At 44.8% G+C, this 19,686-nt stretch overlaps 1 protein-coding gene across 2 annotated transcripts in view; it reads right to left on the bottom strand.

The window, feature by feature from the left end:
- Positions 1 to 19,686, bottom strand: part of LOC139267456 (probable tubulin polyglutamylase ttll-15) — a 196,611-nt gene that overhangs the window by 102,370 nt on the left and 74,555 nt on the right. For both annotated transcript variants that reach the window (XM_070885808.1, XM_070885807.1), the window contains 2 exons: positions 14,730 to 14,799; positions 9,835 to 9,918 (listed from right to left, as the gene is read on the bottom strand). In XM_070885808.1, the coding sequence (XP_070741909.1) occupies positions 9,835 to 9,918; positions 14,730 to 14,799 (154 nt within the window). The remainder of the gene's footprint in view (positions 1 to 9,834; positions 9,919 to 14,729; positions 14,800 to 19,686) is intronic.

The following is a 19,686-nucleotide window of genomic DNA, read 5'->3' as shown; positions in this document are numbered from 1 at the left end:
CCATGTGCTTTAACTTTGCAAATTAATCTCTTGTGTGGGACCTTGTCGAAAGTCTTCTGAAAGTCCAAATATAACACATCAACTGGTTCTCCCTTGTCCACTCTACTGGAAACATCCTCAAAAAATTCCAGAAGATTTGTCAAGCATGATTTCCCTTTCACAAATCCATGCTGACTTGGACCTATCATGTCACCTCTTTCCAAATGCGCTGCTATGACATCCTTAATAATTGATTCCATCATTTTACCCACTACCGATGTCTATAATTCCCTGTTTTCTCTCTCCCTCCTTTTTTAAAAAGTGGGGTTACATTGGCTACCCTCCACTCCATAGGAACTGATCCAGAGTCTATGGAATGTTGGAAAATGACTGTCAATGCATCCGCTATTTCCAAGGCCACCTCCTTAAGTACTCTGGGATGCAGACCATCAGGCCCTGGTGATTTATTGGCCTTCAAACCCATCAATTTCCCCAACACAATTTCCCGACTAATAAGGATTTCCCTCAGTTCCTCCTTCTTACTAGACCCTCTGACCCCTTTTATATCCGGAAGGTTGTTTGTGTCCTCCTTAGTGAATACCGAACCAAAGTACTTGTTCAATTGGTGATAGAGAATTCAAACAGGCTGCATTTAGACAGGTTGAGAAAACACAGACTCCAATGACTACGTGCAGTTCAGCATGTTGCATTAAGTCATCAATCAACTTGACATTTTAGGACCAGGGGTAGCGAGCCAATTAAAAGGTTAAAAGACTATTAATTGAGCCAATAAGGTCAAAGAAGGCGAGTTCTTTTCTGTAAATTGATCCAGGTATAAGTACAGCCATTTTGGCCATGTGGTCTCAGAAGGACAAAGACCTGGCTTAAAGCCAGAAGCTTGTTGCTGTCTGCCAGAAATAAAGTTACATTAAAACTACAATCGGAGTTCGTATTTCATTGGAAGTTAAGAGATCTAACAATTTTGCCGTCACGAACAGGATCGCTGAGGAAAGAAATTGAATTTTGGACATCGGACCTACATACTGAGGTAAGGACTCCTCTTTATAAAAAAGTCCTCGGTCAAAAGTCTAAATTAGCCTCTCCTTCTACGCAATTCCGAAAGCTTCCGGTTTGCGAACCCTCCGGTTGGTAGTCGGCTCGAGGTCCCATAGACGTCTAAACTTCGGCGGTGTGTTCGTTAATTCATCACCGACCTATTGATCGGCTGGAAAGCCTACGACTCGAGACCCCAGTAAAGAAATCAGTATTATGGCAGCAGGAGATAAGAGCAAAGAATTGGCTACAACTGTTAAAGGTGGGCAGGCACCACCTGAAGTTTCGCTAGATTTAATTCTCGAACAGTTGAAAGAATACATAGAGCAACAATTCAATTTATCTAAAACCTATATTAAGATCGAACAAAAGTACAGAACCTCCAAAGGACAATGGTCCTTGGACGAGATTAAAAAGGTCTGGGGAAAAACGACCCGTATGAAAAATAAGGAACGAACTAGATGGTCCCTAGCGGTTATGGGAAAGATCCGAAACCGGAATGAAATTATAATGCGTTCCCAACATGATCGAGAACTGACCAGTACAAAGGACCAATTGCAAGCTGTTTGTGCACAGCTGCGACAGAAGACTTGAACTTGAAAAGCTGGAAGCGGAAGTTAGAGATCTTTAAGGTGAAATTAAAGAATGGAAAAAATCATTAGGTCAAGAGACAGTAATAGGAAAAGGAAAATGTATCGGTCAATTCCCAGGGTACCCATGTTTGGATAAATTAAAAACGTAACCCCGAAGACATGACCGAGCAATAGATACGGATTCTGAATCCTCAGACGATACAAGGTCGGAGGATGAAGAATTAGGGGTGTGCTTTGCCCCGTTTAAAAAAAGACGAGTTGTAGACAAATCAGAAGAGACTGCGGAAGAGGGCGGAACCAAAAAAACGAGGAAAAGACTGTATGCAGAATACTTATTTCATGATCCGGCAGACCCAGAGAAAATTGATAAATGGTCCAAGGAATTGCCCAATCCAAAGAAAGGAGGAGTGAAAACGTGGGACCAATTGGACCGCTTAAGAAATATATATCAACTTCATCCCTGGGACGGAGTGCAAATTTTGACCATAATGGTGCCAAAAACACAGGGAAGAAAATTGCACGACAAGGTAGAAGAAGCTTTGGGGCAGGATGAGCAAGAATTAAACGCAGGATGGGAGGCGATTAAACACTGGCTGCAAGCCTTCAGTCCAGCTAAGACAAACTGGGGAAAAATTGCAGCCTGCCAACAGAAAGGAACAGAGGAGGTCCTGGAGTATGACGAGCGGTTTAGATGCACGTGGCTAGAACATTCGGGTATGAATAATACGGATGAGGAAATAGATGAACAAGTGTTTGGACCCCTGAAAGCAGCTTTCGTGGCAGGTCTAAAGCCAGAACTGTCCAAAATGCTTAAAGTAGTGTTACTGGACTGGGAAGGTAGAGGAACTACCTTTGCAGCATTGGTGGATCGATGTAACCAATTAGATCGGGATATGGGAGCTAAAGTCCGAGCTGTACAGACTATGGGATGGAAATCCCAGGATTCCGATAAACAGTCATTCGGAAAATTACCCGGAAAATGTCATTATTGTGGGAAAGGTGGTCACTGGGCCAAGAAGTGCAGGGCAAAACAGAAAGGTCGTGGCTGGGGAAGAGGATGCAGCCAGGGATACAATTCAGCCAACAAACCAGGCTTGTCTCAAGATAACGACCACATAGAAGCATTTAAGCGACTGACAATACAACAACAGAAGGAGTTATTTGGGATAGCAAAAAACGGTTAGAGCCCACCCTGGCCCCCCTCCTCGCACTAATACAACAAAGGGGAGATGGGCTATATATAACTGTGAGGGTGGGCGATAAGGATGTGGACTGTCTTTTAGACACAGGGGCGGAATTAACATGCTTACCCCGACAATATGGAGACTTTTTGCCGTTGGATGGTAGGGCACATACAGCCTATGGAGTTGGGGGCCATAAAATGGAAATTAAAAGGACAACACCGGTACTTATAGGGCTGGGTCCACATGAACTAACCACGCCGGTCTGGATAGGCCCAGTAGATCAACCCCTTTTGGGAATGGACGTTCTAATCCAAGTAGATTCATCGTTGCATTTCGAGAATGGTCGGGTGACATGATCAATTAGAACTTTGAAGAAAGAAGAATTGAAGGAACACCCGATATGGGCTAAAGATAAGAACGATTGTGGCCGACTCCAGATGGAGCCTGCATCATTTACCGGGACCAAGCCTCCATGCACTAAACAGTATCCCATCAGTCCAACTGCCATCGCGGGAATCTTACCGGTTATTCAGCAATTGGAGAAACAAGGGGTGCTTATTAAAACACATAGCTCCTCCAATAGCCCCGTGTGGCCGGTACAGAAATCTAATGAGACTTGGCGTTTGACTGTCGATTATAGGAAAGCTAACCAGTGTATTGATCAAAAAGCTCCCTTGGTCGCAGATCCCTCCACCATTTTTAATGCCCTCAAACCGGAACATAAATATTTCTCGGTTATAGATATGGCCAACGGATTTTGGTCGGTGCCTCTGGCACCGGAGGTTCGACAGTGGTTTGCTTTCACTGTCCAAGGACAACAGTATACTTGGACCTGGTTACCGCAGGGTTTCCACAACAGCCCTACGGTATTCCAAATGGCTTTACAAAGCCATTTGCGAGAATTACCTCCCCTGTCATCCACAGTCATCCAATATGCAGACGATATCCTGCTAGCTTCAAACACGGAAGACCAGCATGAACAAGATTTACGAGCTTTGCTGGATCACCTTTGGCTGAAAGGACATAAAGCCAGCATCGACAAAGCACAAATATCCCAAGAGGTTGTATACCTGGGACAAAAGATTTCACAAGGAAAGAGCGAACTTACCCAGGATAGAACTGCAGCCATTCGGGCTGCTAAAAAACCCACCACTATTCAGGAACTAAGGTCTTTTTTGGGATTGTGTAACTTTAACAGAAATTGGATTGACTCCTTCACACAGCTTGTTCAGCCATTGAATGATATCTTAAAGGGGAAACGTGCCTCTAAAGAAGCCATCACCTTCACTAAAGAACAGCACGAGGCCTTCCTGAGTTTGAAAAAGGCTTTGTGTTCGGCACCGGCTCTGGGAATCCCCGACAGTGGTAAGCCATTTACCCTGTTTGTCCATGAGAAAGAAGGATATATGACAGCTATACTGAGACAAGAACTTGGGGATCAGCAAAGACCTATTGGCTATTATTCGGCAAAACTGGATGCGGTAGCCCTCGGATGGGGAAGTTGCCTAAGGGCCATGGAAGCTACATGTCGAGCGGTAATGATCATTGCGGGTCTAGTCCTCGACCAAAAGCTGATTGTCAAGTGTCCCCACACCGTACACGCTTTGCTATCTATGAATAGAATGTCTCAGGTGACGGCAGCTCGATGGACCCGCTGGACAGCAGTTTTGGAAGCTCCTAATCTCCATATCTTCCGGGCCAGCCCGGTTAATCCCGCAACTATGCTCCCGATGTCAGAATCGAGGGAGCAAGAGGGGGGAGAATGTGAAGAGCATGACTGCGTGGAGATTTTAAAAGAAACAGAAGAAGCAGCCTTAGCAGCAGAGGAGCCTCTGCACAACCCAGACCTCATCCTGTTTACAGATGGTTCCTCCTTTGTTGACAATGGTACCAGAAAAGCAGGATGGGCAGTTACAACCTTATATGAGGTAGTGGCAAAAGGATGTTTACCCTCAGGAACGTCAGCACAACAGGCCGAGTTACGGGCCCTGTCAGAAGCATGTCGAATAGCAGAAGGACAGACAGCTAATGTCTACACAGATTCGCGTTATGCTTTTGGAGTCGCTCACGACTTTGGTCTGTTGTGGCGGAAAAGAGGATTCCTCACTGCTGCTGATACACCTATCCGAAATGGAAAAGAAGTCCGAGACTTACTGGAGGCCATACAATTACCTCAGGAAGTGTCCATCCTGAAGTGTAAGGCCCATACCAAGGAAAATACCACAGAAGCACAGGGAAATGCCCTAGCCGACCAGGCAGCTAAAGATGCCGCCTCACAGGGCGTTCCTCCAGAAGAACCAACACAGATGTGCAGATTGAAAGCACTCAGGACTCTGACACGAGACCTTCAAACAATGCAAGGCAAGTGCTCCAGAGAGGAAAAATGGACATGGATTGAGGCAGGAATTAAGCTATGTGAAGATGGTGTCTGGAGACAGAGTTACCGACAAGCCAGTCGCGCCACAAGCGCTTATGCCTTTTTTAGCCCAACAGATCCACTCGTGGGGACACTTGGCCTCACAACAGATGACGGCACGGTTCCAGCAAAGCTGGTGGGGTCGGGGATTTAAAAAACATGCCCAGTTGGTAACAGACCGCTGTGTGGTCTGCCAGAAAAATAATTCTGGACCCATCACGGTAATGCCCCAACTGAGGCCCCCTGCCCCCTGGCCCTGTCTGACCATTCCAGCATCTGCAGGTTGATTATATATCTCTTCCTTTATGCCAAGGATACACTAACATTCTTGTCATGGTCGACAGATTCTCTAGATGGGAGAAGCTGTCCCAACTAAAAGAGCCACAGCCAATCATACTGCAAAGGTCTTGTGTAAGGATTACATTCCTCGATGGGGAGTCCCGAGTAGCATTGACTCAGATCAGGGAACACACTTCACAGGTGCTGTCTGCCAAGAAGTCTGTAGGTTACTAAACATTACGTGGGATTTACACTGTCCTTATCATCCACAATCATCAGGAAAGTAGAACGAATCAATCGAACTCTGAAACAACGGCTTGCCAAATATTATCAAGAAGGAACACCATGGCCCCAGGCACTACCAATAGTGCTATGTAGCATTAGGGCAACCCCGAACAGAACTACAGGTCTAAGCCCATTTGAAATTATAACAGGAAGACCGATGTCGCTGCCAGGAACGATCGATTTACGGAAAGCTGATGTTCACTTAATGAGTGACACTTTGCTATCATACTGTCAGAACTTAACAATGCTATTATTTCTGTTTCCCGACAGGTATCGGCAGCTTGGGGTAATCCACCCGAAGGAGGACACGACATCATCCCGGGAGTCTGGGTGTATGTGAAAAAGTTGCAAAAAGAAGCTTTGGGTACCAAGTGGGAGGGACCTTATCAAGTGTTATTGACCACCCAGGCAGCTGTTAAAGTCCAAGGAAAGAAAGCCTGGATCCACGCTTCACACGTTAAACGAGCACCCGTAACTGAAGCTGAAATCTAATAAGGACAATTACTTTTTGCGAAAATGTATAAATTTACTGTACTACTGATTGTAGGTATTCTAGGCATTTGACTACTTCTTACTAGCCGACCCTCTGCACCAAAGGGAAATAGTAGGGTAGCAAGGGAATTACATGTAAATACCTTTTTATATATGTCATACATTTATGCCAAACAAGGTAACATTTCTAGTTGTTGGGTGTGTGCGCATATTCCTATTCACTCAAAGGGAGGGATTCCCTTGAGGCCAGTTTCCTTGAATATCTCGGAAATGGCTGAGTGGATAATTAATCAAAACAAAACAGGCAATGCGTTTCAGGATACGGAAAACTGGGCACGTAAATGGAAGTCAGCAGGTTACAATCTGACTACCTTTGAAGGGGGACACCAACCGTGCTACAATCATTCCAAACGTCCCCCATTTTTTGTTATCACTAATACAACGGGAATAGGAAGACCAGGGGAATCGGTCTGTCTGATTAGAAACATCAAAGGAGGCCAAAATATGGGGTATAGTAACTGCTCCCGGAATTATAATATAATCAAGCCACGGAACCGTCCAAACTGGGCCGATGTGGGAATTTTTAACGTAATGGTGATTCTGAATAAAACAGATGGAAAAGCCTGGACAGGCCCTGGAGTGTTGCTGATAAAGAAACAGCTAACATTCATTGCATATAATGGCACCTATTGGGTGTGTGGCCACAAGGCCTACCCTTGGCTGCCCCAGAATTGGATGAGATCCTGCTATTTAGCCTACATTGTGCCTTATATGTATCATGTAAAGTCACTGTCGGAACATTTACACCGTCCTAAGAGAGCTATCACAGAAACAGAGAGGTTCTTTGCTATTCTGATCCCCAGGTATGGGACCGCCAGACTGGCAAGGGAATCCATTAACATGGCATCCGTAGTGGAACGGGTAGCCAATGATACCTCAGAGGTCCTAGTTAAAATCAATGCAGAAATGGTAGCAATCCACACAGTAGCCCGACAGAATAGACTGGCCCTTGATTACATCCTGGCTGAAAAGGGAGGTACTTGTACCCTACTCGGAACTGAGTGTTGCACATATATCCCAGATAGCTCCGAAGAAATTACCCACTTAGCGGAGCATATTCAAAAGGAGGTAGAAAAACTTAAGCAACTCCCATCATTCACTTTGTGGAATGGAGCCACTGAATGGCTAGGTTCAATAGGAACTTCATTGGTGGAAGGTTTAATTCTATTTGTTATAATTATTTTACTTTTATATTGTTTGTTTATGTTGATTAAATGTTGTTGCGACCAGGCGGCTGTAGCTGCTGTACCGCAGGTGAGACACCTTGCAGGTCCCAGCGGACTGTCTGTACGTGGCACAGGGGTATGTTATGCTTAAGGGAAGGTTCTTTACTGGTTGAATTAAGATATTGATTTGGATTAAATTGGAAGAAGGTTAATTAACCTACTAAAACCAGACTTCCATTGTGGCCACGATGGAACTCGGGTCGGTGTAAATTTGTGTGGAAGCTACTAGTCCGGACATGTGGCGAAACACATCAACAAATTTTAGAAGGAAACTCTATTAACATGTATGAAAGTATTTTGTAGAATGTTTAACCAGTGATATCTGATGTTTTATGATTCAGTTTGTGAAAGAATCAAAGGGGGGATTGATAGAGAATTCAAACAGGCTGCATTTAGACAGGTTGAGAAAACACAGACTCCAATGACTACGTGCAGTTCAGCATGTTGCATTAAGTCATCAATTAACTTGACATTTTAGGACCTTGGGTAGCGAGCCAATTAAAAGGTTAAAAGACTATTAATTGAGCCAATAAGGTCAAAGAAGGCGAGTTCTTTTCTGTAAATTGATCCAGGTATAAGTACAGCCATTTTGACCATGTGGTGTCAGAAGGACAAAGACCTGGCTTAAAGTCAGAAGCTTGTTGCTGTCTGCCAGAAATAAAGTTACATTAAAACTACAATCGGAGTTCGTATTTCATTGGAAATTAAGAGATCTAACAATTGGTCTGCCATTTCTTTGTTCCCCGTTATGACTTCCTCTGATTCTGACTGCAGGGGACCTACGTTTGTCTTTACTAACCTTTTTCTCTTTACATATCTATAGAAGCTTTTGCAGTCCGTTTTAATGTTCCCTGCAAGCTTCTTCTCTTACTCTATTTTCCCTGCCCTAATCAAACCCTTTGTCCTCCTCTGCTGAGTTCTAAATTTCTCCCAGTCCCTGGGTTCGCTGCTATTTCTGGCCAATTTGTATACCACTACCTTGGCTTTAATACTGTCCCTGATTTCCCTTGATAGCCATGGTTGAGCCTTTTTTATTTCTACGTCAGTCAGAGATGTACAATTGTTGTAGTTCATCCATGCGGTCTCTAAATGTCTGCCATTGCCCATCCACTGTCAACCCCTTAAGTATCATTCGCCAATCTATCCCAGCCAATTCACGTCTCATACCTTCAAAGTTAGCCTTCTTTAAGTTCTGGACCATGGTCTCTGAATTAACTGTTTCATTCTCCATCCTAATGCAGAATTCCACCATATTATGGTCACTCTTCCCCAAGGGGCCTCGCAGAACGAGATTGCTAATTAATCCTCTCTCATTACACAACACCCAGTCTAAGATGGCCTCCCCCCTAGTTGGTTCCTTGACATATTGGTCTAGAAATTAAGTGTTTCATTCTCCATCCTAATGTAGAATTCCACTACTGGAGGCAGAGGTGCTGCCATTGCATATTTGAAAGAGTACAAGCAGTGCCGAATCTGCACTGATTATAAATTAGCAATCATTTTCTTCTCTTGTCCTTAAATAATGTAATTGTGAAAGGACGACCGCGGACTTAATGGTAATCGCACTTTAACGAGGTGTGAGCAGCTGAGACGAAAAATTATTTTGCTTGAACTGGCCGAAACAGTTGGTGCACTTAATATGTTTTAAGTGGCGCCTCTGTAATTGATGCCAATGGCAATGGCAAATGGTTTTAGTGCCATTTGCCCAATATAGACAGCTCTCCGGGATAAATGCCGGGTGTCAAGTCATGGAGACTGTATATATAAAACTTTGAGTTTGTAACATGGTTGAAAGGTCAGCAGGATTCTGCAAAAGTAGACACCACAGAATCTTTAACATCCACCTGAACCACCAGTGTGCTTTAACCAAGATCAGATCAGCCATGATCTTATTGAATGGCAGAGCAGGCTCGAGGGGCCATATGGCCTACTCCTGCTCCTATTTCTTATGTTCTTAACATCTCATCCAAAGGACAGCACTCCAACGATACAGCCACCCTCAAAACCCCACTGCTGTGTAAGCCCAGACAATGTGCTCAGACGTAAAACCAACTGACCCAGAGGCAAGAGTGGTACCAATCAAGTCAAACTAAGCCAAAAAAAATCAACCATCCCACTCTGATATGTGCCAGCTCATCTATCTACTCTCAGTTCATCCACTAGCTGTGAAATGGAGCTGGAGGGGCGTAAAGGGAGGGAAATCACGACCCTGTCAGTGATAATTGACTGATGCATATGTTGCAGCGAAGGATTATTCTGTCATTTACCGTAACATCACCTCTTCTTGGTAAGTGTAGACCCGCAAAGGCTTGATGGAAGTCAGTATGGTGTAAACGCCAATGTCAAATTTCCTGTGTGAAGAAAGGGCTTTGGTGAGAACGACTTTCTTGTGGATTTGGTAATCATGAAATCATTTTCTAGATAAATTTTCAGCTAGCTGTGCATCTTACTATGCTATACACGTGTAAGTCAGTAATGCACCAGCAATAAATTTACACTTGTTAAAATTAAGGGTTTAAAAGTGGCTTAGTGAGCAAATGTATCATTGAGTGTGTTACTGAGCCACAGAAAACAAGGGTGGTTCAATGTTTAGTCCCCAGTCCATGCAGAGGTAACTGATTTGGCTTTGCCAATGTTGAATTGCAAAAGATTCTGGCTCACCCACAACTACCACTCTGTGGGATGGCGTTTTGAAGCTCCTTATAATGGCAGTGGGTAAATGTGCCGGCTGATCCAATCCTTAGTCGGAGGTAGCAGTAGTGCTTTCAGTGCTCCTGGACTGGGAGGGAAGAAATCAGCAATGGTTCCCACTCGAGATCATCATGCAGTGACTCATATGGGAAAGTGCAAGTGTGTAGTGTGGATGTCATAGATGAGGAAGGCCAGGCCAGTCAACCGATTTAGCTCAGCCTTCTACAGAAACCTACAATCCCATCCCCCATCACAGTGTCAACGTGCCTCTTAAATAATGCCAGAATCTATGCCGGCTCTTCCCTATCATGAAGGCTATTCTGGGCATTAGTCTCTCTCTGTGAAGCAGGGCTTCCTAACATCAGTCCTAAAATTGTTTGTTCCCAGTTTGTATAAATGTCCTTTTGTCAGACCGTTGTTGTTTAAGTTGTAATCAAGATCGGGATTAACCTTCTCCATTTCATTTAATTTCTTTGTGACAAAACTGTAATATTTGCCAATATTCAAATTTTAAACTTTTATTTTGGACTGCTTGAAACAGCATGTAAGGAATTAACACCTAAGGTCATCGAAAGGTCATTAGCAGAAAACTATCAGCTCAGCACAATTGAGTTGTCTGGGGAATTACCCAAATGTTCATTTGGCACACCCAGTGATGATCTAAAGTGTTAATTGATTAACCAACCTGGGCGTCATTATTTGTAATCCCAAACATTTTATAGTATTGTCAAAGAAGGCCCACTTGTCCCCGAGAGATATTCTGGGACATCTTAGAAACATAGACATAGAAAATAGGTGCAGGAGTAGGCCATTCGGCCTTTCTAGCCTGCACCGCCATTCAATGAGTTCCTGGCTGAACATGCAACTTCAGTACCCCATTCCTGTTTTCTCACCATACCCCTTGATCCCCAGTAAGTAAGGTAGTAAGGACTACATCTAACTCCTTTTTGAATATATTTAGTGAAATGGCCTCAACAACTTTCTTTGGTAGAGAATTCCACAGGTTCACCACTCTCTGGGTGAAGAAGTTTCTCCTCATCTCGGTCCTAAATGGCTTATCCCTTATCCTTAGGCTGTGACCCCTGGTTCTGGACTTTCCCAACATCGGGAACATTCTTCCTGCATCTAACCTGTCTAAACCCGTCAGAATTTTAAACGTTTCGATGAGATCCCCTCTCATTCTTCTGAACTCCAGTGAATACAAGCCCAGTTGATCCAGTCTTTCTTGATATGTCAGTCCCGCCATCCCGGGAATCAGTCTGGTGAACCTTCGCTGCACTCCCTCAATAGCAAGAATGTCCTTCCTCAAGTTAGGAGACCAAAACTGTACACAATACTCCAGGTGTGGCCTCAGCAAGGCCCTGTACAACTGTAGCAACACCTCCCTGCCGCTGTACTCAAATCCCCTCGCTATGAAGGCCAACATGCCATTTGCTTTCTTAACCGCCTGCTGTACCTGCATGCCAACCTTCAATGACTGATGTACCATGACACCCTGTCTCTTTGCACCTCCCCTTTTTCCTAATCTGTCACCATTCAGATAATAGTCTGTCTCTCTGTTTTTACCACCAAAGTGGATAACCTCACATTTATCCACATTATACTTCATCTGCCATGCATTTGCCCACTCACCTAACCTATCCAAGTCACTCTGCAGTCTCATAGCATCCTCCTCGCAGCTCACACTGCCACCCAACTTAGTGTCATCCGCAAATTTGGAGATACTACATTTAATCCCCTCGTCTAAATCATTAACGTACAATGTAAACAGCTGGGGCCCCAGCACAGAACCTTGCGGTACCCCACTAGTCACTGCCTGCCATTCTGAAAAGTACCCATTTACTCCTACTCTTTGCTTCCTGTCTGACAACCAGTTCTCAATCCACGTCAGCACACTACCCCCAATCCCATGTTCTTTAACTTTGCACCTTAATCTCTTGTGTGGGACCTTGTCAAAAGCCTTCTGAAAGTCCAAATACACCACATCAACTGGTTCTCCCTTGTCCACTCTACTGGAAACATCCTCAAAAAATTCCAGAAGATTTGTCAAGCATGATTTCCCTTTCACAAATCCATGCTGACTTGGACCTATCATGTCACCTCTTTCCAAATGCGCTGCTATGACATCCTTAATAATTGATTCCATCATTTTACCCACTACCGATGTCAGGCTGACCGGACTATAATTCCCTGTTTTCTCTCTCCCTCCTTTTTTAAAAAGTGGGGTTACATTGGCTACCCTCCACTCCATAAGAACTGATCCAGAGTCTATGGAATGTTGGAAAATGACTGTCAATGCATCCGCTATTTCCAAGGCCACCTCCTTAAGTACTCTGGGATGCAGACCATCAGGCCCTGGGGATTTATCGGCCTTCAATCCCATTAATTTCCCCAACACAATTTCCCGACTAATAAGGATTTCTCTCAGTTTCTCCTTCTTACTAGACCCTCTAACCCCTTTTAAGGGAGGTTGTTTGTGTCCTCCTTAGTGAATACCGAACCAAAGTACTTGTTCAATTGGTCTGCCATTTTTTTGTTCCCCGTTATGACTTCCCCTGATTCTGACTGCAGGGGACCTACATTTGTCTTTACTAGCCTTTTTCTCTTTACATATCTATAGAAACTTTTGCAGTCCTTCTTAATGTTCCCTCCAAGCTTCCTCTCGTGCTCTATTTTCCCTGCCCTAATCAAACCCTTTGTCCTCCTCTGCTGAGTTCTAAATTTCTCCCAGTCCCCGGGTTCACTGCTATTTCTGGCCAATTTGTATGCCACTTCCTTGGCTTTAATACTATCCCTGATTTCCCTTGATAGCCATGGTTGAGCCACCTTCCCTTTTTTATTTTTACACCAGACAGGGATGTACAATCGTTGTAGTTTATCCATGCGGTCTCTAAATGTCTGCCATTGCCCATCCACTGTCAACCCCTTAAGTATCATTCGCCAATCTATCCTCGCCAATTCACACCTCATACCTTCAAAGTCACCCTTCTTTAAGTCATTCTATCTAATTCACCTAGCATGAAACAGCTCTTGATTAGGACTGTCAGTCCCTGGGTATTTATTCATTTTGTGCCCTTCAAGCCTTTGGTGAGGCGAAGTTAGGGTTTAGGCATGATGTTCCCAATAATCAACCAGCTTGCCGACCTCCCCATCTGGATCATCATCATAGGCATCATCATAGGCAGTCCCTCGAAATCGAGGAAGACTTGCTTCCACTCTAAAAGTGAGTTCTCAGATGACTGTACAGTCCAATACAAGAATTACAGTCTCTGTCACAGGTGAGACAGATAGTCGTTGAAGGAAAGTGTGGGTGGGGAGTCTGGTTTGCCACACGCTCCTTCGCTGCCTGCGCTTGGTTTCTGCATTCTCTCGGCGATGAGACTCGAGATGCTCAGCCAGCACTCTGCTGGATGCTCTTCCTCCACTTAGGGCAGTCTTGGGCCAGGGACTCCCAGGTGTCGGTGGGGATGTTGCACTTTACCAAGGAGGCTTTGAGGGTGTCCTTGAAATGTTTCCTCTGCTCACTTGGGGCTCGCTTGCCGTGTACGAGTTCTGAGTAGAGCGCTTGCTTTGGGAGTCTCGCAGATGATATGGCTCATCCAATAGAGCTGGTCGAGTGTGGTCAGTGCTTCGATGCTGGGGATGTTGGCCTGATCGAGAACATTGACGTTGGTGCGTCTATCCTCCAAGTGGAATTTGCAGAATCTTGCGAAGGCAGCGCTGCTGGTACTTCTCCAGCGCTTTGAGATGTCTGCTGTATATGGTCCACGTCTTTGAGCCATTTGGGAAGGCGTGTATCACTACTGCCCTGGTGCCAGATTTGAGGTCCTGATCTTCGAACTCTCTCTTCCTCAGGCGACCGAAAGCTGCACTGGCACACTGGAGGCAGTGTTGGACCTCATCGTCGATGTCTGCCCTTGATGATAGTAGGCTTCCGAGGTATGGAAAGTGGTCCACGTTGTCCAAGGCTGCGCCGTGGATTTTGATGACCGGGGGGCAGTGCTGTGTGGCGGGGTCAGGTTGGTGGACGTCCTTTGTTTTACGGATGCTTTTGTGCACCTCAGTGGCCTCTGCGCACATTCAGAGGCCGAACTCAAAGCCACTGTCAACATCTATCTGGATACATACATGAAGAAAGGTCCAGTGAGTGAAATATCGGAGGGCGCTCAGTGCTTGTGCAACAACCCAAGTGTGAGTGAACACCTTTAAAGGGAGGAGGGCAGAAAATCGGCGAAATCAAAGAAGCTTCCAAGCTCACAGATTTTCTTCCACGTGATTTCTGGATTCAGTTGCTGGTAGAAGTAGAGTGCCATCAAGGCGGTTTGCAGCTATCTTTAGTATTTCATATCACTTGTGCTAAATGGCATTTCTTCTGTGTGTGATGTAATGTAACGGTGATATAAAAGGTAATGTTCCAATTATGTAATGATAAAATAAGGACAATGTAACGGTAATATTAAGATGCTCTTGCCTTCCATCTATGAGTAGCGGATGGGTGATAAACTCTTGCATGAAAGTTCCTCGCGAGTTCAGATCCAACTCTGTCCAATAAACAAGATAATGCACGGAGTTAGATGGCATCCAAAAAAGGAATCCAAAAGTCTTCTATAGACATATAAATAATAAATGGGTAGTAAGAGGAGGGTGGGCCGATTAGGGACCAATAAGGAGACCTACGCATGGTGGCAGAGGGCATGGCTGAGGTACTAAATGAGTACTTTGCATCAGTCTTCACCAAGGAAAAAGATGCTGCCATAGACATAGTGAAAGAGGAGGTAGTTGAGATATTGGATGGGATAAAGATTGATAAAGAGGAGGCACTAAAAAGACTGGCTGTATTTAAAGTAGATAAGTCACCAGGACCGGATGGGATGCACCCTAGGATGCAGACGGAAGTAAAGGTGGAAATTGCGGAGGTACTGGCCATAATCTTCCAATCCTCCTTGGATACAGGGGTGGTGCCAGAGAACTGGAAAACTGCAAAAGTTACTCCCTTGTTCAAAAAAAGGTGTAAGGATAAACACAGTAACTACAGGCCAGTCAGCTTAACCTCAGTAGTGGGAAGCTTTTAGAAATGACAAAATTAACAGTCACTTGGACAAGTGTGGATTAATTTTAAAAGCCAGCATGGATTTGTTAAAGGCAAATCATGTTTAATTAACTTGATTAAATTTTTTGATGAGGTAACAGAGATGGTTGAGGAGGACAATGTGCTTGACGAGGTGTACACGGACTTCCAAAAGGTGTTTGATAAAATGCCACATAGGAGGCTTGCCAGCAAAGCTGAAGCCCATGGAATAAAAGGGACAGTGGCAGTCTGGATACAAAATTGGCTCAGTGACAGGAAATAGAGAGTAGTGGCGAATGGTTGTTTTTCAGATTGGAGGAAGGTATAAAGTGGCATTCTCCAGGGGTCAGTACGAGGATCATTGCTTTTCTTGTCCAAGTTATATTTTCTAACAGGGCCAAATGTGCAGACAACACAAAACTTGGACGTGTAGGGATGAGGGACTTCAGTTATATTGATAGACTGGAGAAGCTGGGATTGTTCTCCTTAGAGCAGAGAGGATTGAGAAGAATTTTGATAGAAGTGACAGAGTAGATAGAGAGAAATTGTTCCCATTGGCAGGAGGGTCAAGAACCAGAGGACACAGATTTAAGGTGATTGGCAGAAGATTCAAAGGCGACATGAGGAAAAACTTTTTTACGCAGAAAGTGGTTATGATCTGGAATTCACTGCCTGAAAGGGTGGTGGAGGCAGATTCAATCGTGGCTTTCAAATGGGAATTGGATAAGTACCTGAAGGAAAAGAATTTGCAGGCTACGGGGAAAGGGCGGGGGATTGCGACTAGCTGAAGTGCTCTTGCAGAGAGCTGGCATGGACTCGACGGGCTGAATGGCCTCCTACTGTGCTGTAATGATTTTATGGTTCTATGGCACTATGTTCCGCCAAATATATAAATGCAACTGTATTTTTAAATTGACACATAAAGAAGAGAAATAGAAAAAGTGTACAATAGAAAAAATACAGAAGTGGATGAGGGGTTTTGATAGACTGGATAGTTAAAATCTTTTTCCACTGGCAGGAAGATCGGTAACCAGAGGACACAGATTTAAGACAATTGGCAAAAGAACCGGAGGGGAGATGAGAATTTATTTTAAGCAGCAAGTTGTTACGATCTGGAATACACTGCCTGAAAGGGTGGTAGAAGCAGCTTCAATAGTAACTTTCAAAATGGAATTGGATATATATTTGAAAAGGAAACTTTTGCAAAGCTATGGAGAAAGAGCAGGGGAGTGGGACTACTTGGATAGCTCTTACAAAGAGCCGGAACAGGCACGATGGGCCGGTTGCCTCCTTCTGTACTGTACGATTCTTGATTCTATGCCTAGATAAACCTAGGCAAGAGAGAAAGAAGGAAGAGAGACAGAGCAAAATAAGAAGAAATACACAAATAAAGAAATATAGAGGTAATACAGGTTGCTTCCTACGGAAGACGGCATGGAGCAGGTGAGGCTAAATCCAATAAGATGCTACACAAAGAACACAGTTACCAAAAAGAACTTGCAGTTATCAGAGTGATTATCTGCATGAACATTTTTGTATCTTTCTGTGCATGCGTGCCGTGGGCTCCGTCCCATTTGTGCATGCGCGCTCGACACGGTCGCACAAGTGCAATATGATATACAAGGTAGCCGGAAGTGGTTTAGAACCACGCTGCCGAGCTTGGAGCTCGTCTGAGCATTTAGGGTTTTCTATTGAAAATTAATGACTATACTAAAGGAGCCTCCAGGATGTTTGCCTAGAATATCGCCGTCATTATCTACACGAACATTTTTGCAGCCTTTGGAGAGAGGAAAGAAATCGGAGGTGGGAGAGAGCGAGAGAGAGAGGCAGAGAGAGAGTGGGGGAGAGGGGCAGAGAGAGAGTGAGAGAGAGAGTGGGAAGGCATGTGGGCAGAGAGAGACTGGGAGGAGGCAGAGCGAAAGGGGACAGGGGCGAGGGGATCGGAGGGGAGAGAGGGGGAACTCAGGGAGAGGAGGTCAGGAACATGGTGGGGGGAGGGGTAAAGAGTACCGTGGGGATGGGGGAAGAACGTGATCCAGGTCTAAAGGAGGAAGGGGGCGGGTTGAGAGCAAGAATGTGATCTAGATGGTAAGACAGATCACGTTCTTCCAACTCCACCTCCTTTACACCCGCAGTACGTTCTCCCTCTCCTCCCTCTCTACCTGGTTGATTTCTCGGAAAGCTCGGTGCATGTGTGCCAAGTGATATAATTGGACTGGACGAAATCCAGAAGTCACGACACTGTCACTATTCACTTCATACCCATTAAACCTGTTAACAATCCGTGACCCATACACAATCCCCCATCTATGGCGGGGTGGAGGAAAGATCATGAATCCTGGGGGGGGCAACTTGGGCAGGGGGAAAAGGTCAGGAGCCTGGGGGGCGGTGGGGGAAGCTGGACAAGAACTCAGGCAGGGGAGAAGGGTGGAGGGGGGGGAAGGCGGTTTTAAGCCTTGTCTGTTCCAAGCATGGATAGAGGATTGGCTAACGAAGACAAAACAGAGAGTCGGGATAAATGGGTCATTTTCTGGTTGGCAACCAGTAACTAGTGGGGTACCGAAGGGATCGGTGCTGGGACCTCAACTATTTACAATCTATATGAATGACTTGGATGAAGGGACCGAGTGTAATGTAGACATGTTTGCTGATGATACAAGATGGGTGGGAAAGCAAATTGTGAGGTGGACACAAAAAATCTGCAAAGGGATATAGACAGGCTGAGTGAGTGGGCAAAAATTTGGCAGATGGAGTATAATGTGGGAAAATGTGAGGTTATCCACTTTGACAGAAAAAATAGAAAAGGAAATTATAATTTAAATGGAGAAAAATTGCAAAGTGCTGCAGTACAGAGGGACGTGAAGGTTCTTGTGCATGGGAACACAGAAAGTTAGTATGCAGGTACAGCAAGTGATCAGGAAGGCAAATAGAATCTTGGCCTTTATTGTAAGGGGGATAGAGTATAAAAGCAGAGAAGTCCTGCTACAACTGTACAGAGTATTGGTGAGGCCATACCTGGAGTACTGCATACAGTTTTAGTCTACGTATTTAAGAAAGGATATACTTGCATTGGAGGCTGTTCAGAGAAGGTTCATGAGGTTGATTCCGGAGATGAGGGGTTGACTTATGAGGATAGGTTGAGTAGGTTGGGCCTATACACATTGGAGTTCAGAAGAATGAGAGGTGATCTTATCGAAACTTAAAAGATAATGAGGGGGCTCGACGAGTTGGATGCAGAGAGGATATTTCCACTCAGAGGGGAAACTAAAACTAGGGGACATAGTCTCAGAATAAGGGGGCGCGGAGAGCTGTGGAGGCTGGGTCACTGAATATACCTAAGACGGCGACAGACAGATTTTTGAGCGATAAGGGACAAAAGAATTATGACGAGCGGGCGGGGAAGTGGACCTGAGTCTATGATCAGATCAGCCATGATCTTATTCAATGGCAGAGAAGGCTCGAGAGGCCTTATGGCCTACTCCTGCTCCTATTTCTTATGTTCTTATAAGTGAGCTCTGCTATGTCTGGATTCGGAAGTCAGAATGGATCGAATTAGACTTTCCAAAGTCAGTGATTACGTAGGCAGGGTGGATCTATTACACATTACAGAGAAACTGCTGGGTGTTTCTTATACTGCAAGGGAAACAATCAGCAATCAGGTCTTTTGATTAAGGTGACCCAATCAGAGCTTTACGTGTTGCAAATTAACATGTCCTGCATTTATATAGTGCTTTCAGAAAGTCCCAAAGCACTTCACAGCCAAGTACTTTTGATGTTCAGTCACTATTGTAATGTATGTATTGCATAACAAGGTCCCACTAACAGCAACAAGATAATTGATTGGAGAATGTGTTTTAATGCTGCCGTGAGATATTTTACTACATCAGCACTGCATGAATGTGACAGCTTAAACTTTGTACACGTGTCTACGGAACACAACCCACAACCTTCTGACTCAGAAGTGAGAGTACAAGAACTGAGCCCAGTACTGTCACTGAGCCCAGTACTGTCACGGAGCCCAGTACTGTCACTGAGTACTGTCACGGAGCCCAGTACTGTCACTGAGTACTGTCACTGAGCACAGCACTGTCACTGAGTACTGTCACTGAGCCCAGTACTGTCACTGAGCCCAGTACTGTCACTGAGTACTGTCACTGAGCCCAGTACTGTCACTGAGCCCAGTACTGTCACTGAGAACTGTCACTGAGCCCAGTACTGTCACTGAGTACTGTCACTGAGCCCAGTACTGTCACTGAGTACTGTCACTGAGCCCAGTACTGTCACTGAGTACTGTCACTGAGCCCAGTACTGTCACGGAGCCCAGGACTGTCACTGAGTACTGTCACTGAGCCCAGTACTG

The sequence above is a fragment of the Pristiophorus japonicus genome, chromosome 7 (genome assembly GCF_044704955.1).
Source record: "Pristiophorus japonicus isolate sPriJap1 chromosome 7, sPriJap1.hap1, whole genome shotgun sequence".
In the NCBI taxonomy this organism is placed as follows: domain Eukaryota; kingdom Metazoa; phylum Chordata; class Chondrichthyes; family Pristiophoridae; genus Pristiophorus; species Pristiophorus japonicus.
Note: the sequence above shows the minus strand (reverse complement) of the source record. Positions and strands in the feature narration are given on the sequence as shown.